The sequence below is a fragment of the Centroberyx affinis genome, unplaced genomic scaffold (genome assembly GCF_046629955.1).
Source record: "Centroberyx affinis isolate AG114_WGS23_722 - 3 ecotype Tasmania unplaced genomic scaffold, CSIRO-AGI_Caff_v1 ptg005180l_1, whole genome shotgun sequence".
Classification (NCBI taxonomy): domain Eukaryota; kingdom Metazoa; phylum Chordata; class Actinopteri; order Beryciformes; family Berycidae; genus Centroberyx; species Centroberyx affinis.
This window is the reverse complement of record NW_027282575.1, coordinates 90,471-100,498: the sequence shown is the minus strand read 5'-3', so window position 1 is coordinate 100,498 and position 10,028 is coordinate 90,471. Positions and strand designations below refer to the sequence as shown.

The 10,028-nt window shown below is 43.5% G+C and overlaps 1 protein-coding gene across 1 annotated transcript; it reads right to left on the bottom strand.

Annotated features, from left to right (window-relative positions):
• Window positions 1–786: 786 nt before the first annotated feature.
• cdk10 (cyclin dependent kinase 10) lies at window positions 787–9,830 on the bottom strand. Its single transcript, XM_071546217.1, has 13 exons — window positions 9,631–9,830; window positions 8,568–8,640; window positions 8,396–8,467; window positions 8,192–8,294; window positions 7,537–7,618; window positions 7,340–7,407; window positions 5,495–5,547; window positions 4,777–4,846; window positions 4,458–4,517; window positions 4,015–4,138; window positions 2,960–3,099; window positions 2,808–2,860; window positions 787–2,703 (listed from the first exon to the last, which is right to left on the bottom strand). The coding sequence occupies exons 1-13, from the start codon at window positions 9,718–9,720 to the stop codon at window positions 2,609–2,611; spliced, it is 1,083 nt and encodes a 360-aa protein (XP_071402318.1). The 5' UTR covers window positions 9,721–9,830; the 3' UTR covers window positions 787–2,608.
• Window positions 9,831–10,028: the final 198 nt, after the last annotated feature.

Below are 10,028 nucleotides of genomic sequence, written 5' to 3'. Positions count from 1 at the left end.
TCTTCTCTCAGCTCAATATGTCATCTGTCTGACTGTATGATAGACTTCATGGTAGAAGAGAGGCGTTTACACTGTCAGTATTTCCTCTGTTGATGTTTCATGACGGAGCTCCATGTATGTGAAGGCAGCGCACAGTGCAAAGTCGTCTTTTCTAACGGGAAGCAACATTCACACTAAGTTCCACTACCATATTGTTTCGTTACTGGTTTTTCAGGGCTGGCTTTCCCACACCGCTTGAATTGTATTTGCTCTGTTGTAAGCTAATGGACAGAAATGATGACACTTTTGGGAAAGCTAGCTCTGGTTGCTACCTTAAGAAGCAGGATTACCCAGTGAGCCAGAATGTCATTTCATTCTTGATATTTTGAATAATCTTTCAAATTAAACTCGGGTACTGGTTCTTTTATTTGTCATGTAATCATACCAACCGCTGACCTCTCACTACAAACTACACATCAGAGGTTATTTCATGAGTTTTCTGGCTAACTGAGTAATGGTGCCTCTTGAAATAGCTCATTGCTAGTGTTGCTGTGTGTTTGTATAGCTGGAGGTACATATTGGCCTAGTCCAAGGTCAGTTATTAACGTCCCTAAGGGGACCTAACCTGCCACTGGCCCATGTAACCATAACTACTAATTTAACCTGAATTAATAAAAACAGACTACATTTCAAATGGGAAAACTTATTGGTTTGAGATTCTTTTATTCAGGTTTGAACAGCCTAGTGTGATTTCACAATGGTAACATATATTAGTAAGCCTGACTTGAAAATATCAGATGACTTAAGCTCTATACATGAATTTTATTACTGATTTCAAGGAGTGATTGTTGCCAGGAGTCAAATGACATTAACGAAGCTTTAATTCACCTCTTTGTCATCACATATGCAAATATCCGATAAGGTACAGGTAAATCACACAGGGTTCCCACACTCCTGGAAAACCTGGAAGATGTCATGGAATTTTCCATTCCTGGAGGAGTTATGAAACATGATAAAAGGGAGAAACAAAAGTCATTTTTCATCAAGACAAAGTTTATTTGTCAAGTTGTTGTGTCGACAGAGTTGAAATAATATAATAATCCTTGGTTGTAAAGTGAAAAACAAACTAATTCTGAAAGTTAGCGTAGTTGATGGTTATTTTTGAATTCAGTCTCCTTCAAGTTTGGTCATGGAAATCTGAAAAGGGCTCATGAAGAAGTCGTGGAGACATTTTTGGGAATTTCATCAGTGAAAAGGTGCTGGAACCCCCGATCGCACAAAATCCGTCCCACTTACAGTCAGTCAAACTGTGCCACAACATTCATCATCTGACCGCCATTTTGATAACAAATACTCCACATGCTACATTACAACTTCTTTGATGTCGAGACACGAGACCGCCCGCTGACCACCACCACCACACACTTCTCGACGATTTTCTAGAAACGAGGCCACGGTTTATTTACACGTTAGGCATTTAAGCTGATGCTCTTATCCCGAGCGCCTACCAGTGAGCGAGCAGGTAGGGGGGGGGGGGGTTCGGCGTCTTACCTCAAGGACACTTTAGACAGGACGCGTGGCTGTTGACGGACACGTGCATTGGCGGTCGTTGGAGGGGGCGGGGATCCTTTCGGTTCCAGGGCGACCTCTCTTTAACAACAAGGCCACCGTGCCATTTTATTTCTGCCACAACCCCTTTTGACGTTCCTTTGCGTGGAAATGGCAGTGTTTCTTCTACTTCGGTCCTACTTTCACCCCGATACCGTCCGAACGACTCGATAAAATAAAAAAAAATACAAATCTTCAAGCAGATCCAGGGCAACTCTAGTCAAGTTTTTCAGGATGTACACGAGTCGATGTCTTCGTTCTGCTCTCCTGCTTCGATGTTCGGATTGAAAGAGCAGAATGGATTCTCGTCCCGTTTTGCCGACCCCCACGCTCGTCTCAGACTACATGGTTCCTCCGTACTGACGTCAAGGAAACTTTTAGCGGACAGACCTTGGCAGCAATAAGGGACATTAATGAATCCTCCAGACGCTTAACAGAGGAAATCGCTATTGAGCCTATGAGCGACACAACTGTTGCATCTACATAGCAGAATGTACAGTTACAGCCATTTGAAAATGCTCAAGGTGTTTTTGTATTGCGCTAAATGCTTAATTAAAGAGTAACTAAACCCCAAATCTGTGTAAAGCCTGACATCCCGTGGTAAAAAGCATGCTAATGTCGTGCTCTATAGAGTACAACAGGTGGTGACATCACCTGGCACCAAAGATCAGCCAATAGAAGATGGCAATTTCAGTACTATGCTTTTTACCATTAGATGTCAGGCTTCACATAGATTTGGGTTTGGGGTTTAGTGACCCTTTTACCACTAAACAGACCCGTCTAGCCAGTCCAGCAAAGTGTCCATCTGTGCCACAGTCCATATCTTTGTTTGGCTCCATCTGTACAGAAACTGAACTGGTTCAAAATTCCACAAAAAACATTATCATTATGAGCAAAATCCATGGGTCCAACGCAAACCAATGTCCAACCATTAAATGCACATTACTGAGAATGCCACTGCCACACTGCCGTCTTCCAATCCAATGTCTTATCATCATCATCATCATCATCTTCATCATCATCACACTTTGCTTCGTTTCGCGTGGCTTTCTGCCGGAGGAGCAGCCCTTTTGTTGCGGTGATGAGGGAAGGTCGGCATGAGTTCCGGTTCGCAGGCTGGAGAGAGCGGAGAGGAAGAAGATTAAGGACACACACTGGAGGTCAGTGGTTGGAAGTCCAACCTTTCACATATTACCCAGAATCTGGTCTCCTTGACTTACGTAGAGGTTTTTCTTTGAAGTAGGAACTCTCCAAGCAATCTTTGGCAGTAGCCCTGGATGAAAAAAAAAGACAAGAATCAGTTGCCGGGTTCCTCTTTAGACGAGGTGCGTGTCTGCTAAAGCATTCTTTACTGTGTGTGTGTGTCCTGTACCTGCGCTGAGGGTTGTACATGAACAGCAGGTTTAGTAGTCTGTGTCCAGCGTCAGACAGCCAGGTGAATTTGTTCTTCAGGTTGTTGTACGGCTGCTTCCTCAGGCTGTACTGGCCAACGAGGGGGAGTCGAGAGAAACCCTGTGACACACACACATACATTTAGGTGATTTAGATTTGATGAAGCTTTAATAAATGGGGTCATCCATGGGTCGTTTTTGGCCCCAGACTGGCAGCCAGCCCCAAGCCAGCTGCATAGTACCCAAATCCAGTGGTAAAGCAGTGAAAAAGGTAATAAAAGTACTGAAACTAAAAGAAAAACAAGACAAAGTATAGCAGGATTTAGCACCCTGTAACACTTTAGCATACACTATGTTGTGTGATAGTAGGCCACTAGCATTATCGAAAGTAAGACAACTGACCTTTTAGTAATAGGGCCTTTAGGGCCTACTATCACTCAACATAGTGTATGCTAAAGCGTTAGCATGGAGCCTGCTATCACTCAACATAGTGTATGTTAAAGCGTTAGCATGGGGCCTACTATCACTCAACATAGTGCATGCTAAAGCGTTAGCATGGAGCCTACTATCACTCAACATAGTGTATGTTAAAGCGTTAGCATGGGGCCTGCTATCACTCAACATAGTGTATGCTAAAGCGTTAGCATGGGGCCTACTATCACTCAACATAGTGTATGCTAAAGCGTTAGCATGGGGCCTACTATCACTCAACATAGTGTATGCTAAAGCGTTAGCATGGGGCCTACTATCACTCAACATAGTGTATGCTAAAGCGTTAGCATGGGGCCTACTATCACTCAACATAGTGTATGCTAAAGCGTTAGCATGGGGCCTACTATCACTCAACATAGTGTATGCTAAATCTTTAGCATGGAGCCTAATATCACCCTGACCCAATAATATCTTGTCAGTCAATTATCAGTCGTTGCTCCACTTTGTCCCCAGAAATGTAATACATATAATAGACGCAGGGACTTCGCCATAGCTTAGTGTTCAGTGAGCTGAGCCTGAGAGGTATTCCGAGCTGAACTCTTACCGGCCAGATATTCTCGTTGGGCGTTCCCAGCAGCTGAACTATCAGGTCGACCTGCTGGATCTCAGAGCTTCCAGGCAGCAGAGGTTTGTGGGCCAGCAGTTCAGCCAGGATACAGCCCACCGCCCTGCAGAGAGAAGCATCACCGTGATCTGGACATCATCTCAGCGACTCCTGCCATCAGTTCCAATCAACTTACTATTAACTTAAACTATTTTATTAGTCTGGCTTTCAATGGGGAGTTTTAGCGTCCCATGATGGTCTAAGACGCTTTTCCACCCTGACAAGAATAAACATCTGGAGGAAAGAGGGAATACTTGTATTGTTGGAAGGAATTGTTTGGCCTGAAAATGGTCAAATTGAAATATATTTGAATATCGACACAACATACTACATATGTTATGTGTGGGGTTTTTTTTCCATCATGTCGGAGCTTGGAGCCTTACCACATATCTAATGCTGTAGTCTGGGTCTTGGTCCCTAGGAGGAGCTCTGGTGCTCTATACCTAGAGAGAGTGAGAGAGAGAGAGAGAGAGAGAGACCCAGTCGTTCAGAGGTAATGGAGCTGATGAAGGAGGATTAGTTAGAGGGATTAGAGGGATAAGTTTCCATTGTGGCAGCACAAGGACAAAGTAAGCAAGCACAAGGGTTAGCTGCAGGCACATGCCACACACAATTAGGCTAAAGAGGCGCACCATAAACATGGTTCAAAGGCCAAGTAAACACACACACACACACACACACACACACACACACACCACTCACCACAGTGTAACCACTCTGGGCGTCATAGGATGCAGGGGGATGCCGTACATCCGGGCCAAACCAAAATCAGCTGTGCAGAAGGAACAGGGGAAACCAAAATTCAGACCCATGAAAACTACAACTAATAATACTAACATTTATTTTTATTGCACTTTTTAAAAAAAGCGCTTTAACAATCGCATAAAGCAAACATCACTCATAAAATTTAATTAAAACAAGAAGGCACCGCAAAATTTAAAAAAAAATGACATAACATTACATTACAAAAGCCAGGCTATAAAAATAGGTTTTAAGAGGTGATTTAAAATAAGATGCCGATTTTGCCAGCCTAAGCTGTTCAGGCTCCCGAGCCAAAAAAACCCGGGCCGACTGCGGTTTTAAGCCGGGATGCTGGAACGGCCACAAGACGTTTGACTTCAGTAGCCCGTTTCAGAAGCACTTCTGCCTCGGGAGCGCAAGCCAAGGAAACGAACTTTATCAGCAGTTTGTTATTTTATTATCTCCTTCATTTACATATGAAAAGCAGATACAAGTAAAAAGGTAGTGATCCGTTCTGGAAGTGTTGGGAATTTGACTGGATGGACTGTAAAAGCGAAGCCAGTCCGGTGATAGTCGAGGAGAGAGGTCAAGGGTTAGCGATGGTCGAGTTGGGCAGTGCAGGTATAATGTGATTACGGTGCAAGCGGCAGAGGTGGTTATGGTAATAATGATGACTCACCAATCTTAACACAGCCTTTGTCTGTCATCAGCAGATTAGACACCTTCAGGTCCCTGTTAACGAGATTGGAGAGGATAATGGCCGGGCTACGATAAGCCGCAGTGCATTCAGCAACTAGTCAGACCCCTGGACTGTGTTAACGCGTCTGCAGTGTTGCAGCCGGAATTCAACGTGGATTGAGATTAGTAGCAACAATTAAATGGGATGTGTTCTACATGATCAGTCTGTGATCCTGTGTCTTAAAAATAATAATCATAATTTAAAAAAAAGATGACTTTACCTCATATGCCCCTGCATCCCTAACAGTTAATCTATTAAATTCCCATCAGCCGTTACCCAACTGAGTGAAAACAGGCCTACGGCTCTTTCTGCGCTCCTCGATGATCTCGTTAGCCGCTTTAAAGACCTTTGCCCCACAACCTTGGATGCTACCGCACCCCCGAAAACCAGATCAGTCCACTTAGTTAATCCGTCTCCGTGGCTTAATGACGCAGTGCGGGCCCAAAAAAAAAAGAGAGAGAGAGGGCCGAAAAGCTGGATGCGTTCGGAACATAAACGACGGCAGATCTCTTCTCCTGACCAAGACCTGTCTGGTTTATCGGAATATTCTCCCGTTTTGAGACATTTTAAACCGATTTCCCCATTTTGCTTAAAAGGAAACTGTCTCCCGCATGAGGTCATCTACTTGTCCGCTTGATGTTGTTCCCCACAATGTCCCTTAAAGATGTTTTTGACACAGTCGGTGCTAGTATTTTATCTATTATGAACTGGATGTGCTACAAAACTCCATAAAAACAGCACATGTGGGAGAGATGTGGAAATCCACTGGAAAATTGGCTGTGCATAAATTGTATCTAAATATCTAACAACCAGGCTGGAAAAAGAGAGACAACTGAAAAAGATTGCTGTGGTTTGGCTCTATACAGGATACAGTATAGAGTATTTATCAGATTATAGACTAGTAGATGGCTCCATTCATTGTCACTACTTCTAGTTCATTTTTGAGCTTCCACAGTACACAATTGTGGTAGCATTGTAATTATTATCTAAACCTAAAGTAAGTGTAGTCCAAATGTTTTAAAGGTCCCACATTCTCCACTGTCCAGAGTTTTATTTTGTGTCTTGAGGTCCATTCAAAGCTGTGTGTGTGGTGTCATGCACCAAAAACACTCTCAATCCATTTCTCCACGTTCATTTTCCAGCATCTCTCTGAGCCTTACCAAGAACAGGCTGTTTCTGTCGCCGTGTCTTTAAGGCTCATTAATATGAACGACCCCTCTGTTCCGATTGGCTAACCGTTTCGAGAGTGAAACGTGAGACGCCGCGGCCCGGCAGCTACAGGTAGGGAAAACTCTCCGGTAATAAACAATGACCACCGCTCTACCGCTTTGAAAAAAACATTTTTGTTAGTCTATTATTTCTTACAAAAATGCTAATGAGCGAACCTTTGTGATGCCACAAAGTTACGGAAGTCCAAACGGCTCGTTCAGAGGCTCGCTGCACTAATATAGATTGTGTGGATTTAGTTGTTGACCGTGGGTTTTGATACTTTCACCATGTTTAGATAGACCATCCAACTCCTTTATAATCAAAGAGGCAAGGGGAATCCTGTTTTACACCATATGGGACCTTTAAAAGTCAGTTTATCGTGATTAAAAAAATATTTTTACGCACTACAACCTGAACTTGAAACATAACTTAGACCCAAACAGTGACAGATATGGGACAAAATCTGAAGAATCAAAAGAATTATCCATCCAAGCACCACAGCTGCATCAAAACAGAGAGGAAACAGTGTATTAGAAGCCAGAAGACTTGGTTCCCACTGAGTTGTCTGGGACTGACCTGTGTAGAATGAAGTTGTGGTGGAGGTACTCCAAGCCTCTCAGCAGCTGAAGGATTATACACTTCACCTGGAAAAAAACACAGAGAAGTGGAGAATCACCACACTGCAGATGAGACAAACATGTATTGTATGAGGTAGACCTAGGAAAATATCCCAGAGTTCATAGCTACACGTAGGGGACTCTGCTCTGTCCTACCTGAGCCTCGGAGAACGGCGTCTGCATGTTCTCCAGCAGACTGGCCAGGTCCTGTTCACAGTAACTCATCACCAGGAACAGACTGGACAGGACACACACACACACACACACACACACACACACACAGCCAGTTAAAGAGGCAGTATTTTCTCTCTGATGTGTGACTGTGAAATTGGTTGAGATGACTATGATTTGACCTTAACCTGAATAGTTTTAAGGAAAGATTTAGATCAGATTACACACAAGTATGCATGAATATGTTGCATTGGTATTATTGTTAAAATCATTATCCTGGGTTAGGCCTAAACCTGTTTTAGCTGTTCAAAAAAAATCACTGCAAATTACAGCTTCTCATGGCTTATTGCTGTGGTAACACACCATTGTAATAAAAGTATTTATCTGCCTTAAAATATAGTTCATGAACAGTAGATAAAGGATGATAGATAATGGATTAATATAAGGTTAAAAATGGGATTTAACCTGGCTTAATGAGCAAATATAAACAAATAAAGTATGTCTCCCTATTTTTTTGTAGACAGACTTTTTGCTCTAGTGAAATGTTATGCTCTCAAATTCATGGTTACATTTTCAGGTGTGTGTGTGTGTGTGTGTGTGTGTGTGTGTGTGTGTGTGTGTGTGTGTGTGTGTGGACTACCTCTCCAGCTGGTTGCCGACGACCACCTCCTTCAGCTCCACTATGTTGGGATGCCGCAGCCTCAGCAGCAGGGTGATCTCCCTGAGGCTGCTGATGGGGATGCCTGTCAGAGAGAGGGAGGGATGGAGAGAGAGAGAGAGAGAGGTTTGAATATTTTTTCAGAGAGAGAAGGTGCGCTTGTTTCAGGGCAGCGGCGGGTCTCACCGTCTTTCTCTTTGTCCATCCGCACCTTCTTCAGGGCTACGATCTCGTCGGACTTGGTGTCGCGGGCCCGGTCTGCGGTTAAGAAGAGGAAACAAGCGGCTGTGGTCACGTTCTGCAAAACCAGGTTGTGTGCACTGGGTCTGGAAATCAGTAATCCACATTCCTGACTTACACACAATGCCGTAGGTTCCCTCCCCTATTCGGTTCAGCTTCTCGAACTCTTTGACACTTCTGCAGTTCCCGAGCTGAAAAAAAAAAGAGGGGAGAAGAAAAGAGATGAGTTCAGTTCCTATCAGTTCCATGCATCATGGCTGTTTCCAACACTAGTTGAGAAGCCTTGACTTAGAAAATGCATTTTGTTTTCAACAATATCTACAAGGATAAACCTCAACTTAATCAATATGGTTACTGGAAAGACATAGGGAGTTGTACTGCTGGTCTGGATAGCTGCATGTATCATAGTCACTGATGTATCCAACAACACTTGATACAAATTTGGCATCACCTAAAAAGGGTTAGACAGACCTCACTAAATTCAATTGGGACAGGAATCCATTGCTGGTGTCAAAGGGCTCTGATTAAAGTTTACTAGAAAGCCTCTGCTGATGACGTCCCAGGCTGCTCAGCAACACCTGAAGGTGAGCGGGCCACAGCAAAGATGCATGCGGGCTTATCTAACTGGTAGAGGGAGCCAATGGTCAAGCAAGGTAATGAGATTGGCTGCTGCTCGAAAACAATGACTGGAGCAAAGTTTCTGGGAAATGTACGCTAAACTCCATTAAAAACTTTGGCATTTTTAAGGTACATTGCTTATTAGCAAAAGCAGACCCCTCGTAGAATATTACTTCAGACCTTTTATGAATCATTAGGATCTACTGGTAAGTTCGGCACGCATCTGATCCACTAAGCAGCTCGTTTTGGGATAGAATTTCAACTTTTACAACTGGTTCACGCGGCTCGCTACCGTCCACCGCCGTGCTATTCTGATGAAAGAAAACCGTGGTAATACCAAGCTAACCAATTAAAATGTTTAAATTGTATTTAAATAATTATTACTTGGTGGATTAGATGTATGCCGAATTTATCAGTAGACCATGAGGACTCGTAAAAGGTCTTAAGTCATGTTCTATAATTGATGTAGCTTTGCCGATAAGCAATGCAACATTACACTACCATAGTCTGAACAGAGTTTGGTATAACAGCAGAACGGCAGAGCTAACGGGGCTAATGCTTACCCTGTGATTCTGCGGCACTGTGAATGTTCTGTTGTTCTTAACGGACTTCAGCTTTATAGGGTCCGGTTCGTCCTCGCCAATAGCGTCCATTCTGTCTTTTGAGACCGATTTCAACTAAAGAAGACTGGAATTATTAACGTTATGGCATTAACTAGACAGGCCGCAGCAGCTAGCTCCGGTGGGCGCAGCCGTCGTGTTTTGTTTTAGGCCACCAAAAGGACAACCGTGCGCTTTCCCGGAGTTTGAGCAGGGAGGAAGACCCACACCGTGCAGGCATACAGAGGTGGACTCCGTTCTGGTTCATCGTTGAAACACTGTTAGGAGACAAAAAAACGAAAATATAATAAATGCTATGAATACCATATGCCCTTAAATATTAATAGTAGTAGCAGCAGTTG

What these genes read in the sequence shown, in the direction of transcription:
- cdk10 (XM_071546217.1), bottom strand. Translation starts at nt 9,720, where the DNA reads ATGGACGCTATTGGCGAGGACGAACCGGACCCTATAAAGCTGAAGTCC. An exon ending in CAGTGCCGCAGAATCACAGG is followed by an intron (nt 8,641 to 9,630) that starts GTAAGCATTAGC and finishes TTTTTTTTTCAG; the next exon opens with CTCGGGAACTGCAGAAGTGT. An exon ending in CAAAGGCTGTGTTAAGATTG is followed by an intron (nt 4,847 to 5,494) that starts GTGAGTCATCAT and finishes CCTTCTGCACAG; the next exon opens with CTGATTTTGGTTTGGCCCGG.